The sequence below is a fragment of the Panthera uncia genome (genome assembly GCF_023721935.1).
Source record: "Panthera uncia isolate 11264 chromosome C1 unlocalized genomic scaffold, Puncia_PCG_1.0 HiC_scaffold_3, whole genome shotgun sequence".
NCBI classification, from domain to species: Eukaryota; Metazoa; Chordata; class Mammalia; order Carnivora; family Felidae; genus Panthera; species Panthera uncia.
Genome location: NW_026057584.1, coordinates 595,828 through 612,191, shown reverse-complemented (window position 1 = coordinate 612,191; position 16,364 = coordinate 595,828). Strand labels below are relative to the sequence as shown.

The following is a 16,364-nucleotide window of genomic DNA, read 5'->3' as shown; positions in this document are numbered from 1 at the left end:
GAGAGGGAGAGAGGGAGAGGGAGAGAGGGGGAGAGGGGGAGAGAGGGAGAGAGAGAGGGAGAGAGGGAGAGAGGGGGAGAGAGGGGGAGAGAGGGGGAGAGAGAGAGGGAGGGAGGGAGGGAGGGAGGGAGAGAGAGAGAGAGAGAGAGAGAGAGAGAATCCCAAGCAGGCTCCATGCTGTCAGCACAGAGCCCAACACAGGGCGTGATCCCACCAACTGTGCGATGATGGCCAAAACCAAGAGTTGGATGTTCAACGGACTGACCACCCAGCGGCCCCCAGTTGGGGGGGCAGCGACTGTTTTCATCACAGGGCATGAGGCCTCGATTCTGTCAAAGACCACAAAGGCAGCTAACGATGGTGGGGCCAGGCCACCACCGGGGGCGCGGGAGGACACCCGGCACTCCACAGTCTACCCTGTTCCGACAGCTCTTGTTACCCAATGGTGACCTCCAGGGTGCGGCGCGGTCTGAGTGGACAGAACCGGCACCCTCTGATGGACAGATGCCTGAGGCTGACACCGTGCTGTCCCCAGGCCCCTCAGCAAGCAAAGGACACAGAACCCATCATTTCCTCCGTCCCCTTTGAGATGCCCCCTGAGGACCAGGACGCAGGGCCGGGCCGCCTTGGGCACGTCCGGGCCTGCGCCCCCGGCCCGGTGACCACAGACAAGAACCCAGACAAGCACGACCCCGCCCAGCACAGGCAAGTGTGGCCCTGGGCGCTGCCGCTGCGCAGGACCCTTGAGGCCACCGGCAGGTGCTGCCCAGGCTCCTCTCGTCACCTCTTACAATGTAGTGGTCACCCAGATACCACACCTCGGCCGCAGTCCCTCTGGAGGGGGGCCCCCGCTGCACTGCCCTCAGCCCCGATTCTCTTCGCGCCCTCAGACCACTCACAGCAGCTTACGACGGGCCAGCACGCAGGTGCACAGGGCCCAGCGGCGGCTGCCGGCAACGCCGGGCAGGGATCCCGAAGGCCCGGCCGGGGCTGGCCCGCCAGGACCGCCTCTCCCTCACGCCCATGGCTGCTAAGGAGACGACTGCCCCGCAGGACGTTCCCCAAATCATTTTTATTAGTTCCTAGAAAAGATTCAGGAGCGTTTCAGCGGACTGCCGTTTCAATGAAACCGCGTGGATGCAGTCCCTCTGGAAGAGAAAACAGTAATTTACCGGGATCTCGGGGTAAAAGCGGGCGGAGGAAGCCTGCCCCGGGGGCACTGCGCGCACGGGGTCTCCGCGCCCCGTCACCTCACGACGGGCTGGCCTGCGGCTGCCGGCGCTGATCCACACGCGCGCACGGCGTCGGGTCGTCCACCTCCCCAGCAGCTCCGCCCCGAGGGGCCACCGACGAGGGGCGCTGCGCGTCTACTTCCACAGCTCCCCCAGCGGCCTCTGCATGGCGGCTCGGATGGTGTCCACGGAGAGGGCGTGGATCTCCTTGTGGACATCTTCGATGCTTTTGGAGGCGTCGACCATCTGTTCCCACAGGGGAGGCAGGGAGAGAGAGGACGGTTAATGCTTCTCGCCGTTCTCGCTGCGCGCGGGGACTCCAGGGGGGGCTGGGCTCCGAAGGGGCACCCCACGCCGCCGGGGTCCTTCACCCTCCCCTCTGACCTCTGGTCGTGGCTCAGGAAGGTGGGCTTTGCTCGTGTCCTGAGGACCAAGGCGTCCCGCACTCCTGCCGTGGCCCCGACACAGGAGAAACACCCAGTCCTGCTCCCCATCAGCCCCCTTCCCTCGCCTCCCCACCCCGACCAGTCCAGCTCAGAGCACGCGCAGGGATTGCAGGGCCCACCCGGCCGCAGCCCTGCCCGGTCGCTGCTCGGAACTCCGGCAAGTTCTGCAAGAAGTCAGGCCCGGGGAGACGGTTTTGTCCTGACACAGCCGGGCTCCTGGGAGCACAGACCCACTCAGCTGTGGAACGATTTCGTGAGGTCTGGTTGCAGGAGTCGGAATGACCTCCTACACAGCCCGAGAGCCCACACCGGTGACACCCTCCTGAAGGCCTTCTAGACTGCATTCTGCACCCTGCATGCCAGGTGTGAACTGGCATACGGGCATGTCTCACACACGTATGAGCTCGCACACGGGTGTACCCCCCCATACATGTAAACACACACAGGCGTACCACACATGTATAAACACACATGGGAAAACCACACACATGTGTACCACACACACACACACACACACACCTGTATATAAACTCACACATGGCATATCACACAGAAACTTCTACATCTCTAGTCCTCTGAGGGCCTGGGAACAGACACAGCACAGCACCAACAAGCGCCCTGGGTCCCTGGACACGGATCTAGAAATACCTTTCGCCACAAAAAGCAACCAGGGAAACCTGGGGAGGCAACCGATTCTAGAGCTGGGCTGGAAAAATACAGGACAAATCCAGAAAATGTTCACGTGCTGGGGAGCAGAAGTGTAACAGGAGCCGTGGGGACGGGGGTCCCGTGGGCCAGACCTCGGCGGAACAGACTGTTGGTGGTAAAGCAGGAAAACACGGGTCTGTTCAGATACAGACGTAGAGGTGAACTGAAAGCCTGATGAGCGATGAGACTCTTTGGTGGTTTTGAAGAATCTCATCACAAAACACGCATTAGTTACAGACAGAGAGTCCCCTCGCAGTGGGGCCCAGCAAGCACCCTGGAGGTGAACGTCACCAGTACGCGCACAGTGGGACATCGCTCAGCCGAGGGGCGGAAGGAGCTCCCGCCGTATGCAGGGACACAGGTGAGCCCAGGGGGTGGCAGGCTAAGTGAAGTAAGCCAGAGACAGACACCGTATGATTTCACGTGTACGTGGAATCTAAACAAACAAACAAAAAGCAGGAAGAGACGCATAAATGCAAAGATCGCACTGGTGGCTGCCAGAGGGGAAGGGGTGGTGGGGGGGGGTGCAGGAGAGAGGGAGGGCCAGGCTTCCGGTTACGGGGTGGAGTCACGATGTGGAAGGCCCAGCCTGGGGACCACAGCCAGTGGCACATGCGGGTCCCGTCACTGTGGTGCACGCTAACCTTAACAGTGTGTGTCAGCTACACTTCAGTATAAATACCCGACAAACCAAGCATCACCAGAAATGGGACAAGCCGAAATCCCACATGACATGGCAGGGTGCACTGGGAAGCCGACAGCCCGCTAATGCTACCCTGCCAGAGACGCACGACCTGAATCCGGTCGTGGGCAAACAGGAGAGGCCATCTGAGACTCACTACCACAACTGCTGTGAAACTTCCGAAGTGTCAGAGTCATGAAAGTCACAGGCTAAGGCCAGGCACGTGACTGTACATGGAGTCATTTGTTAAAAAGGACGTGAGTGGGAACCCGAACGGGGGGTAACTCAAATGGGCCTGGGGACCCAATGGCGTTAAGTCCCAAATCTGACAGTACATGGCAGGGGGCAGGTGTTGGGTACAAATTCATTCTCGAATGGTCCTGGGAGAGAGTTTTATATACTATACTTGCAAGTTGTAACTTCTTTTTGTTATTTGCTTAAAAACTTTTCAAAAATAATGCTAAAAACGTTAATTTTCAGATAAACAAAAGCTGAGAATTCTATGCCAGGAGACCCACCCTACAGGGAACATTACAGAATGTTCTTAAGACTAAAGGAAGCGACACAAGATGAAAACTCAGGAGGTCGGGAAGGACAAGGGCACCAGCGCTGGTCGGTAGGAAACGGTTTCCTCTCCACTCACATTCCTGATCGCAGACATTTCTGTCTTATTCCTTGCAGATTTTGCAAAGTGTTCTAAATTCAGAATAACTTAAACCACGCAGAACTGATTGACAAAAGAAAAACAGAAATGGAACAGAACTTTGGAATTTCTGCATACGATATAATCAATCAGTATAAAAATGGGTTTAAAAGCTCATTGATATTAAACAAACTTAAAGGGATTTTATCTGGAGCTTCCATTTGTAGAAAGAAACACGCTGCTCACACCCCCAGCTCTGACGCAGGCACGTTGAATAGAAATGGAATGGTGTCCCCTGCTTTGCAAAAGTCTGTGTCAAAGACCGATGTTAGTACCGGTTTCGCTAACCAAAAGAAACCAACAAGGATTTTCGCTTTACTGGAAAGGGTGAAAAGGGCGCTCAGCGTTGGTTTTGCAGCAAGGAGGCCCGCTGGGCTCCCTCCCCAGGACGGCCCTCTGCGTCCCCGCGCCCCGCCGCCAGAGCGCTGTGTCTGCGAGTGTCTGGGCTTCACATCCATGGGTTATGGGCGCTCGTTAGCAAGATGGGTCACGAGGGCCTAGGAGAGGTGATTTTCTGGGTCTGGGAACATTCAGAAATGTTCCATATAAACTAACGGTGATCGCTTCTTTGCTTTAAGCCACTTTCCCTTACTGCCAGTCTCACAGGAACGCTGTCCTTGCACAGCAGGAGAAAGCACCCTGACGAGAGAGGCAGAATTCTGTGTGGGGGACGGGATGGGGCCACAGACAGGCAGCTCGAGGGAGCAGCATGAACCAGAGAAGACGGCCGAACTGGGAGCCAAAGCACTGGGAGCCAAAGCGACTCCCTTAGGCCTCCCACAGCACAGCAGGGATGCGGCCCCTCTCAGCAGACAGGGCTGGGAGGGAGGTAGCAAAGGACTCCCAGGTGTGGAGGCAGAACAGAGGGCCGCGCCCAAACCTGCCAGCTAGGACTTTCGAGATCAGAGGTGGAACAGACACAGCAAGCCAGAGTGCTACTCTGAGGTTACAAGTGGAAGGCGGGGGTGCCCGAGTGGCTCAGTCAGTTGAGGGTCTGACATTTGGCTCCGGCTCAGGTCACGATCTCACGGTTCGTGGGATAGTCTCACGATGAGGCCGGCGCCGACAGTGAGGAACCTGCTGGGGATGCTGTCTCCCCTTTCCCTCTGCCCCTCCCCTGCTCGTGCTGTCTTTCAAAATAAATAACCTTAGGGGCGCCCGGGTGGCTCGGTCAGGTCAGTTCAGCATTTGACTTCGGCTCAGGTCATGATCTCGCGGTTTGTAGGTTCGAGCCCCACGTCGGGCTCTGTGCTGACAGCTCAGAGCCTAGATAGAGCCTGCTTCGGATTCTGTGTCTCCCTCTCTCTCTGCCTCTCCCCTGAGTGCACTCTCTCTCCCTCTCAAAAATAAACATTAAAAAACAAAAATTAAAACAAAACCCAGAATAAAAAAAAAAACAAAACAAGGCGAAGCGAGGTGTGACCTGTGGGTGGCATGATGCCAGCAGAGGAGCCCTGACCACACAGGACTGCACTCTGGGAGCTGCCATCTAGTAAACTCTCCCCGACTCACCCGCCAGGCACCAAATTCCCTAGTTGTGCACAACCCACAAAGGGCTGGGGTCTGCTGTGCACGGAAGCCCTGGAGGAGCCCCAGGCCCGCCAGGTGTCTCGGCTCAGCAGCAGGACTGAGGTGCTTTCTGGCGGCGACACCGGGAGACACCCTCACCTTCCAGTTCAGAGTCTTATCCGCCATCAGCTGATGGAAGCGACGCAGCGCCCGCTCCTGGAAGTTCCCATTCTCATAGCGTTCACGGCCAAACTCTCCCCGGGTGGCGGCCTCTGCCAGCCGTAACTGAAGGAACACCACGAGGTCCGGCTTCGGGAGGCCCACGTCCGGCTGCTTGCACCAGTCCAGGGAAAAATTCTGGCAACAGAGAACCCAACAGTTAGAGAAAGAAGCCACGACGGGGTCGAATTTTTGGTTTCAAAATTCCTAACAAAGGGGGAAAAACAAGCTAATGTGTGTCTGAGACAGCAAAGGGATCTCACTTCAAGTACGGCCCTGAATTGGATTCTGATTCAATCTATGTGTGAAAACACAAGACCAATCAAACAGTTCCCGACAGAACTGGCGACTGAGCATGTGACTGAATGATGGCGTCAGGAAAGGGCTCCTCTTTGTTACGGTGACATTATGTTAGTGAGAAGTTATTTTGGGATGTGAACTGAAATGTTCACCAAGGAGCTAGTGACGTGCCCGGTGGGTCAGCTCAGAGACCAGAGGGTTCTGAGGCAGGTGATGGTGCTGGTGGTTATCGTCTTCTCTGCTGGTGCTTATGTGAACATTTCTAAATAAAAAGCAGAACAAACGGGCAGCATGGTCACTGCCGTTCTCCCCGTAGAACGACAAGTACATGGCAGGGGGGGGGGGGCGGTGGGGAGGAAAATTAATAGAAAACACCCGGACACCCACCATGGAATGGAGGCGCTGATATGCTATCCGAGCAACACAGAGTTCTGACAACAATCTGGGTGCTCTTCCTCCCGATAAAGAGCGACTTAACCCAGCGAAGAGAGGGACCCTAGCAGTCCTAGAAGGCATTTTATGAACACACGGAGTCTGTACCTGCCACGATCACACTGGGGGCCAGGAGACACTCACCTCCTTGGCACTGGTGAAGGCGACACCAGAAAATGCGTATCTGTCAACAACGAGGGTGATGCCTTGGCTCAACTTCTTCTTAATTAATGGCCTAAAAAACAGAGTGCTTCTGAACCACGGTCCCGGCTTCACAGGTCCAGAGAATATAACTCACCAGTTCAGAAACCCATGCAATGAAGGGATTACTGGGCAGTGATTTGTAACTTTATTCTTGTTCAGAAAAGATCTGGATCTTCGCTTTAAAAAAATTTTTTTTTAACATTTATTTTTGAGACAGAGACAGAGCATGAACGGGGCGGGGGGGGGGCGGAGAGAGAGGGAGATACAGAACCTGAAACAGGCTCTAGGCTCCGAGCTGTCAGCACAGAGCCCAACGAGGGGCTCGAACTCATGGACCGTGAGATCATGACCTGAGCCGAAGTCGGATGCTTAACCGACCGAGCCACCCAGGCGCCCCATGTTTATTTATTTTTGATAGAACACAGAGCGGGGAGAAGAAGAGAGAGAGGGAGACACAGAATCCGAAGCAGGCTCCAGGCTCTGAGCTGTCAGCACAGAGCCTGACACGGGGCTTGAACCCATAGACCATGAGATCATGACCTGAGCTGAAGTTGGTCGCCCAACCGACTGAGCCACCCAGGCACTCCTGGATCTTCTCTTTAGAAGATGCCACAGGAGCATTCCCGGCAAAGCCCAACGTAGAAAAGACAAGTCCACTAAAGCACCACAGATACAAGTGACAAAGACAGATGAGCAGAGGGAGGCTTGGGGCTGTCTGGGTGGGGGTGCAGAGGGGCCAGGCTGCCCTGCTGAAAAGAAGCAGAACCCAGGAGGGCAAAGGAGCAGATGAGACCAGGAGGAGATACGATGACGCTTGCGGCCTCGAGCCTGAAGGATGGGACGAGGATGCACAGGTGGCCAAGGGTGTCCCCGACCGGGTGATGGCTAGTCAGCCCCCAGCCCTGAGATCTCAGGTAGACAGGCACAGAAGGGAGTAGAAAAGGGCTAAATTGCTATTTAGGGAAGTAAAAGAAATCCCTAATTTCCAGGAATGAATTCCTGCATGGAGTGGGAAGGTGCCCCTGGAGGACTGGTGGGTTTTGGCAGAGACGGGGAAGGAAGTGCAGGGTGCTGCCCCCATTCTGTGAGGGCAGTGCCACCCAGTCTGTGCCCCCGGACTGTACAGAAGCCAGAAGACAAGTATCTCTGGGAACCAGCAATTGAGTCAATTAAGCAGAGCAAAAAGGTGGACAATCAAAGGGCTGGAGGAAATCAGCAGTTTCTTCACAGAAGTGCTTCAGAACAGCCCAGGTTAACCGGGCACTCATTCCCAGGGCTGCCTGTCCAGCTGTACTCGATCCTCACCTGGATCTACAAGAGTGGCCACCACGGCCACGATGCTGATGAGGCAGCTGTGGCTGAGAGGGGCTGCGTGGGACCAAGGTCACACAACTGGCGGGCAATGGTGCCAGATGTGAACCTGGCATCTGACCAGTCACCCGAGGACTTTCGCATCTGACTGAGCAAATGGTAGTGGCTGGAATGACCTGAAGGAGGAGTGGTGCCACATGCAGACCTGTGTGCCAGGGACAAGATCACTCGCTAGGAAGTGGAGTCAGCATTATTTTTCATTTCTAAGTGGACTTATTTTTCTACAAAGCCACAAAAAGCAAAGTCAGACCAATTGTGTCCATGAATTCCAGATGTAGTAAAGATTATAAAAATGATCTCACTTTCTTCTAATACTTGGAGTGGGAAGACCTTTCCAAATAAGACACAGGTGATCCAGAAGAAAGCAGCGTAGGCTTGCTCATAAGGGGGGACAGTGCAAAGCCGTCAGCAGGCATCTAGCTGCATCTACTGTGGAGCAGCCTTTCTGAAAAGCTCCCCAGAGCCACAGGGAAGTCAGAACTCTGCAGGCCAGAATTAGGAAGCAAGTTAGGAGGTGGTTTGTATGGGAGGATCCCATTTATTTATGTTACAAAACAAAACAAGCCCAACAACACAGGTGTATGTAAATGGAAACAAAAGCACCTAAAAGCATACCCCACAGGCACTGTGTAAAAGTTACATGTTGAGGGAAGAGGCTGAGTAAGAGGAGGCAAAACAAAAGGGGCGGGGAGAAGGTAAACTGTGAACTTCAGTTACTAATGTGTCAACATCAGTTCACCCGCTGTAACAAGTTAACTCGCTGATCTAACCAATAACATGAGAAATGGAGGAGGGGGTAGGGACAGGGGTATGGAGGAACTCTGACCTTTTCACCAGCTTTTCTGTATACCTAAACCTACCCTAAATAATGTCTATTAATAACAGAAAGGTGGCAGGGCAGGAGGAAGGAAAAGCACTAATCAGTGCTCTTTGGGAACTATGGAGCTCTAAGACCTCGGGTCACGGGGGACGAGCCTGACACTTTTAAAAGTGTCATTACTGGCGTTCCTGCCAACACCCTTCAGAATCAAGAGCTGCCGTTCACCCAGGCTCAAGAAGGAAGCAGCACACCAGGAAGGGACGGCACAAAGGTTGTTTTTACACTTGCTCCCAGCGGTTCGCAGAGAAAAGCAGGTGCACCGAGTGATCTTCCACCTCGCTCTTCTTTTCCAAGTAGGAACTCAGAAGTTTGCCAATTTCAGTTGATCTTTCTAAAAAAAGAGAAGAGGGGGTGACACAAAAGTGAGGACAGACTCTCCACCTGAAGTAGAATATAGCTGGGGCTGAGCTTCCGGTCCCACACTCAAGTCGAACTTTGTTTTATGGTACCACGTGTGTACACAGGTTCACACCTCCACCTGAAGCCAAAGGAGCTTCCCGGAGACAGGGCAGCAGCGTGCACACACGATGGGACGAAAGATGCTTTAAGAAAAGGAAATGAGGGCACAAAGTAGTTATCTCGAAAGAACTATTCATAAGATTTGCAGACTGATTAGAACGGTATTCAAAAAAGCATTTTACCCTCATTTCCTTACCCATTTCGTAGCCCTTAAGGTGTTTTTGGATAACGTAAGCACTGACGAAATTTTCGTAAGCACTTTGGAGATCAAAAGTTTTACTTTACAAACTAAAAATATCCCATACCGCCCCCCCCCACCCCCCCACCCCCGGGAGCAAACAGCTATCCAGAAAACCAAAAGCAGACACTGGGGTACGGACTACACATCAGCGCCAGGACACTGCTTGGGGTGACAGATCGGGTCGTCACCTCGCGACACCAGTCTCCTGGGTGTACGACCACGTCACGACCCCGCTTTAGAGAGTGCCGCCGGGTCGTACGTCCACTACAGACCCACGGAGCCGCACAAACACCAGACCGAGCGGGACCGCGCACCGTCCGCCCCGCCGGCGCCACACCCACCCGGGAAGCGAAGCAGCTCGGCACGGTGGCCCGAGGCGCACAGCGTGGCCACCAGCTTGCGGCTCTGCGTGCTCTTTCCCGCGCGATCCACGCCCTCCAGCACGATGAGGGCTCCGCGCCGGCCCGCCATCGCGGCGCCTTCCCGCCACCCGCCGCGGTCCCGGGCCGCCCCGCCTTTCAGAGCGCCCATTGGCGGGCGTCCGCGGCGCGCGCTGTGATTGGCTGAAAGGGGCGCGGTCGCAGTGCGCGCTGGGAAGAACCCCTAGCCGCGGCGCGTGGCGGGCCCGGCTGAAATATCTGCGTCAGCGGAGCGCCGCCCGCGCGCGCTCTGGGATTGACTAAGGTGGGCCGTCTTCACTGCCGCACGCTGGGATTGGCTGCTGGCCCAGGGGTGGGGCGAAGGCTCTCCGGTCGGACACTGCCCCTTCCGGCGGAGTCCCAGTCTCCGGGCCCGGGCTGCGGCCGCTGTGGCCCGGGGCTGCGGGCCGTGCCTCGGGTGGACGGACTGAGCTGTCCCGTGGCGGCCGTGTAGTTCCGCGACAGTCGCGGGGAAGCGGTGGCGTTGTCGCTGTTCCTGAGGCCCGGGGTGCGCTTCAGAAGACACAGGCGGGCTCTCGGGAGAGGGACGGGGGCAGCTGTTCCGCCGCCTTGTGCCCGACTCCTGCCGTGGGGCGACGGCAAGTGTGTGTGGGGGGGGGTAGCTTCAGGGTGGAGAGGAGCTCCTGGAGTCCGGAAAGCGCCCTCTCCTGTGTGCTGATGTCATGTTAGGGACACCCGGGCCGTTTGGGGTGCTTCAGGTGAGACTGTGCTGCTGCGGAGTCCGCCGGCCTCGCCTGGTGAGGGCGCTGTACCACCGTCAGGATCCCGCCCTCGCCACCTGCTCGCTTCCCGGGGGCCCTGCCCAGGTGCCGTCACATGGGGAGCAGGACACACAAGCTCGGGTGGTAATCAGCTGGGGGCCACGTTTCCCGGAATAGCCTCCATAACTGGATTAGAGATTGCGGATCGGAGGCAGTTGCAGGTAGAATTTTCCAGCGAGCCTCCTGGAGCACAGGCTTCCCTGCTGCAGCCCAGGAGACTGCCGAGGCTTCCCGCACCACCCACGTCCTCGGTCGCGATCTCCCTGACTTTTCCCCCCAGGTCTTAGGGTTTGTACAAGACCCTGATGCCGCTCTTACCCAAGACACCTGGAATAACTTTATGTTTCCCCAACTGACCTTTGCCTGATTTGGTTTTCGGTTCTGGAAAAGGTGATAGATTATATCATCATTCCAAATCGTTCGCCTCATTCCTCGATGTCGATCTTCAGCGTATGACTTCCAACGCTGCTGTAATCAGAGATGACACGCACACTCTGAGGCAGAAGCTTTAAAAGCTGGTGTGTGGTTCATCCATCCCCTCTTTGCCCCCCGGTGTGAAAAGGGTTTTTGCATGGTTATGACTCTTGGTTCGTGCTGATCCCAGAGAGAAGGCCTGCAGCCCCTGCAGCTGATGGCAAGGCAGGAGTTAAGCCAGCGGGATTCCCTGTCCCTGATCCTGGGATCCCTTGTTACTGCAGCATGGCCTAGGAGGAGCTCACTGATACAAAGGCTGGTGCTTAATGTTCGGGGTGGGGAAGTAACATCCATTTGTTTGGTGTCTCCTGTTCTAAAATGTCCATCTTCTTGCCTTCGAAAGTGTGAAAAGGATTAGAGTGGGGATGAGAACCTTCGCAGGGTCGGCAGGGCCCAGGGTAGCCTTGTGCCACGTCTGCAGGATGAGCTCACCAGGCTGCCGGGGAGGAACGTGAATGCAGGGACTTCCTGGCTGCCGGTGGAAATGGAGGAGCCTGGCTGTTGAGGGTCTTGGGTGCTGGGTGCTGGTGGGGGTGCCCTTTTGACTGCAGAAACGGCTAACCTGGCACAAGCACGGTGATGTTAAGATACAGCAAACAGTTGTGCTTCCATCGCTAAGGACATGTCACACCTCAAATATCAGGATGACTAACTGCCCCTGTCAGAATCCCAACCTCACTGTGGCTTAAGTCACCAGGATATTTCATTATCTCATATAACTCCAAGTTCAGAGTTAGGCAGCTGAGAGAGAACAGCTTCCTTTGCTAGGTGATGTTGAAGGTCAGGTCCACATTTTAGTTCTACTTTTCCCTCATGGTCACAGGGTGACTTCCGCCTCTTCTTGCATCCGGTGCTGATCTCATAGCCCTGCGGTGGGCAGAGGAGCACCATTGGCTCTGGACATCGGTCTCCTTTCTGCTCTGCCACGGTGGGGGAGTCAGGTCTCAGGCCTGATTTTCAGCAAGGTCTGTTTTGAAGCAGTGAGTCCTCTTCCCCAGACCACGGAGGCCTTGTAGGTGGGCACAGGACATCCACTTCATGGACGACGTTATGCACTTCCGGGTCTAAGTGTGCTTGGAGACAGAGGTGAAATAAAATGGGTTGTAAGTTGAGAGTTGGTGACACTGGCTGATGGGCACACAGAGCTTCTTAGGTCCTCTCTACTCTTTTTTTTTTTTTTTAATTTTTTTTTCAACGTTTTTTATTTATTTTTGGGACAGAGAAAGACAGAGCATGAACGGGGGAGGGGCAGAGAGAGAGGGAGACACAGAATCGGAAACAGGCTCCAGGCTCCGAGCCATCAGCCCAGAGCCCGACGCGGGGCTCGAACTCACGGACCGCGAGATCGTGACCTGGCTGAAGTCGGACGCTTAACCGACTGCGCCACCCAGGCGCCCCGGTCCTCTCTACTCTTAATGTGTTTGCGATTGTCCATTAAAAAACAAAAAGACTTGGGGTGCCCGGCTGGCTCACAGCTGGTGGAGTGTGCGACTTGATCTCAGGGTTGTGAGTTCGAGCCCTACACTGGGTGTAGAGGTTACTTAAAAATAAAATCTTAAAAAAAAAAATCACTAAAACCCTTTTACTGTTGTACCTTCCACCTCGCAGGATTGTGTCAGACACTGGTGCTGTGGAGCAAAGATCCTCTCACTGTGTTAGCTTGGCTACCATATCGAAACACCACAGACCGGGAGGCTCAGATGGCACCAGTCTTTCTACCACGGTGTGGAGAGAGATCTCTGGCGTCTCTTCCTCCTCTTAATTACTTTTCCAAATACAGTCACACTGTGGGGTAGGATTCATCCTACGAGTTTGGGGGGATATTCAGTCCATAGCACTCACCTACTTCCAGAAGACTGCTGGGCGCATCAGTGCCTTACCAGACTCTTTTTCCCAGCCCCACTTGCAGTTAGGTGTGGCCAAGTAACTGCCAATTAAACGTGAGTAGGGGGGGCACCTGGGTGGCTCAGTTGGTTAAGCGTCTGATTTTGGCCCAGGTCGTGAGCTCACGGTTCATGAGTGTTGTCAACAAGAGCCTGCTTCAGATCCTTGGTCCCTCTCTCTCTGCCTCCCCCCCAAATAAACATTTAAAAAATAAATAAGTGTGAGTAGATACGGTGTGTGCTCCTTGAGACAGCAAACAGTACTCTCCCTTTGCCCACTGCTCCCTCTTGTTGCAACCCAGCCTTGCCTTTGCTGCTGATGACGAAGCTCCCTGGGGGAGACACCATGCTTGGAGGAATCTGGGCCCCTGAGTGACCCCAGGGAGCATGGTTGCCACATCCTGGACTCTACATTGGGACTGTTACAGAAGAAATAAAATTCTGTCTTTTCCAAGCCACTGGATCTTGGTTGGGTTTCTTTATGTCAGAGTAGCTTACTCTTCCCCAAAATGCCCCCCAGCTGTTTCTCGATTAGGGGACATTTTGATGGTCACAACTTGGGAAAGTGCTATCTAGTGAGTAGAAGCCAGGGATGCTGTTAAGCATCCTACAGGGCACAGCACAGCCCCCCTCCCCACCCCCACCTCCACAGCAAAGAGTTTTCCGGCCCAAGGTGTCAACAGTGCTGAGATTGAGAAACCTGCTCTTAAGTACGTTGCAGTAACAGTAGACAGTAAGGGAGTCATCTCTGATAGTTTCTAAAACAGGGTCTCTGTAAGAGAATTCATCAGCTTTGTCACGTGAACGAAAGAAGACAAATGGTTATCTGGAAGAAGTTACTCTTTTTTTTTTTTTAATTCTTAAGAGAGAGACAGAGCATGAGCAGGGGAGGGGCAGAGAGAGAGGGAGACACAGAAGCTGAAGCAGGCTCCAGGCTGTGAGCTGTTCGCACAGACCCTGACGCCAGGCTCGAACTCATGAGACACGAGATCATGGCCAAAAAGTGTAGAAACATACTTAGTGGAGTGTCAGTTGGTATTATTTTCCCTTGGGCAATTCATTTAGAAGTATCAACACTTAGAACATGCAATAGTTTTTGAGCCAGCAATTCCATTTCTAAGAATTTATCCTAAAGGGCTAATAGGACAGTGTGTAAATTAGAGCTGTCCACAACCATTGCTACTCCTCCCATTGAGAGGTGTGTTTAACTCCCCTCCCCTCAAATCGGAGTTGGCCCCAACAATTTGCTTGACCAATAAAATGCAGTGAGGTGTCTTGGGACTTCCAAGGGGCATTCACAAGTATTGCAGCTTCTACGGAGGCCTGGAGATCTCGGGAAGCCCTGCATGGCCATGTGCGAAGTACTACCACGTGGGACAGCTATGCTGGAGAGGTCCTGTGTAAGTGCCCCGGTCCATAATGCCGGTTGAATGCCACCTTCCAGCCACCCCAGTGATCTCTACAGTATCCCATAGAAAAAAGAATCTCCTGCTTGAGCCCTGCTGCAATGTGTGACTCATAAAAATTCTAAGTGATGATCAAATGGTTCCTTTAAGCCACTGTTTTCAGGTAGTTTATTATGCAGGAATAAATAGCTGGAACACACAGATACATACAGCCATATGAATAAATGTTCAACAGGGCATCATTTATGGTAATGAAAAATTGAAAACAATCAAAATATTAAACATCTATTGTTAAAATGTGGTACACCAATGAAAATATATCTACTCAACAAAATGAAGTAGAATTGAGTAAAACACGGCCAGATGTTTGCCAAGAGTATTAAGTTAGAGATGTAAATAGTAGAAAAATGGATAGTATGATTCACCAAGAAGAAAACCAACAGCCTAATTTAAAAAATGGGCAGAATTTGGGGCGCCTGGGTGGCGCAGTCGGTTAAGCGTCCGACTTCAGCCAGGTCACGATCTCGCGGTCCGTGAGTTCGAGCCCCGCGTCGGGCTCTGGGCTGATGGCTCGGAGCCTGGAGCCTGTTTCCGATTCTGTGTCTCCCTCTCTCTCTGCCCCTCCCCCGTTCGTGCTCTGTCTCTCTCTGTCCCAAAAATAAATAAAAAAACGTTGAAAAAAATTAAAAAAAAAATGGGCAGAATTTATGAACAGACACTTCACAAAGGAAGATCTACAGATGGCAAATATATGTGTGAAAAAGTGCTCAAAATCATGTCATTAGGGAATTGCAAAAAACAAAGAACTCTCTCTACACACCTGTTAGAATGGCCCAAATCTGGAACACTTATGACACCAGGTGCCAGTGAGGATACAGGGCAACGGGAACTCTCATTCATTGCTGATGGAAATGCAAAATGATACGACCACTTTGGAAGACAGTTTGGTAGTTTCCTACAAACGTAGACAATCTTACACTTCTTTGTGTTTAACAAAAGGAATTGAAAACATGTCCACACAAAAACCTGTATACAAGTGATTATACTATGGGAATGCAAACTGGTGCAGCCACTATGGAAAATAGTATGGAGTTTCCTCAAAAAATTAAAAATAGAACTATCCTATGACCCAGCAATTGCACTACTAGAATGAAATCTTGCCATTTGCAACTACATGGATGAAACTAGAGGGTATTATGGTAAGTGAAATTAGAGAAAGACAAATATCATAGGACTGCACTCATATGAGGACTTTGAGAGACAAAAATGATGAACATAAGGGAAGGGAAGCAAAAAAAAATATAAGAACAGGGATGGGGACAAAACAAGAGACTCAAATATGGAGAACAAACAGGGTTTCTGGAGGGGTTGTGGGAGGGGGGATGGGCTAAATGGGTAAGGGGCATTAAGGAATCTACTTCTGAAATCATTGTTGCACCATATGCTAACTAACTTGGATGTAAATTAAAAAAAAATGACTATACTAGCTTTATTCATAATTTCCAAAACTTGGAAGCAACCAAGATCTCTTTCAGTAGGTGAATGGGTAAACCCTGAAATGGTTTACCCAGACAATGAAATGGTACACCCAGACAATGAAATATTACTCAGCGTTAATAAGAAATGAGCTGTCAAATCACAAAAAAAGCATGGAGGTGGGGCACATGGGTGGCTCGGTCAGTTAAGCATCTGAATTCGGGTCACGATCTCACGTTTCCTGAGTTCAAGCCCCACGTCAGGCTCTGTGCTGACAGCTCGGAGCCTGGAGCCTGCTTACGATTCTGTGTCTCCCTCTTTCTCTGCCCGGCCCCCACTCGAGATTTGTTTCTGTCTCTGTCAAAAATAAATAAACATTGGGGCGCCTGGGTGGCGCAGTCGGTTAAGCGTCCGACTTCAGCCAGGTCACGATCTCACGGTCCGTGAGTTCGAGCCCCGCGTCGGGCTCTGGGCTGATGGCTCGGAGCCTGGAGCCTGTTTCCGATTCTGTGTCTCCCTCTCTCTCTGCCCCTCCCCC

General features: G+C 53.2%; 1 protein-coding gene and 1 long non-coding RNA gene across 2 annotated transcripts; one reads left to right on the top strand and one right to left on the bottom strand.

Annotated features, from left to right (window-relative positions):
* Positions 1 to 1,053: 1,053 nt before the first annotated feature.
* Positions 1,054 to 9,901, bottom strand: DTYMK (deoxythymidylate kinase). The gene is made up of 5 exons (XM_049614498.1): positions 9,728 to 9,901; positions 8,909 to 9,017; positions 6,376 to 6,466; positions 5,440 to 5,637; positions 1,054 to 1,478 (listed from the first exon to the last, which is right to left on the bottom strand). Exons 1-5 carry the CDS (start codon positions 9,855 to 9,857, stop codon positions 1,368 to 1,370), a joined length of 639 nt encoding a protein of 212 aa, XP_049470455.1. The 5' UTR covers positions 9,858 to 9,901; the 3' UTR covers positions 1,054 to 1,367.
* Positions 1,478 to 4,283, top strand: LOC125910976 (uncharacterized). The gene is made up of 3 exons (XR_007454222.1): positions 1,478 to 2,747; positions 3,549 to 3,652; positions 3,750 to 4,283. It is a non-coding gene; the product is annotated as an uncharacterized LOC125910976 (long non-coding RNA).
* Positions 9,902 to 16,364: the final 6,463 nt, after the last annotated feature.

Bases quoted from the DNA above. Each gene is read 5' to 3' on its own strand.
- DTYMK (XM_049614498.1), bottom strand. From the start codon at position 9,857: ATGGCGGGCCGGCGCGGAGCCCTCATCGTGCTGGAGGGCGTGGATCGC. The intron at 9,018-9,727 runs GTGGGTGTGGCG...CTCTTTTTTTAG, and splicing joins CGAGCTGCTTCGCTTCCCGG to AAAGATCAACTGAAATTGGC. The intron at 5,638-6,375 runs GTGAGTGTCTCC...CTCTGTTGCCAG, and splicing joins CCTTCACCAGTGCCAAGGAG to AATTTTTCCCTGGACTGGTG.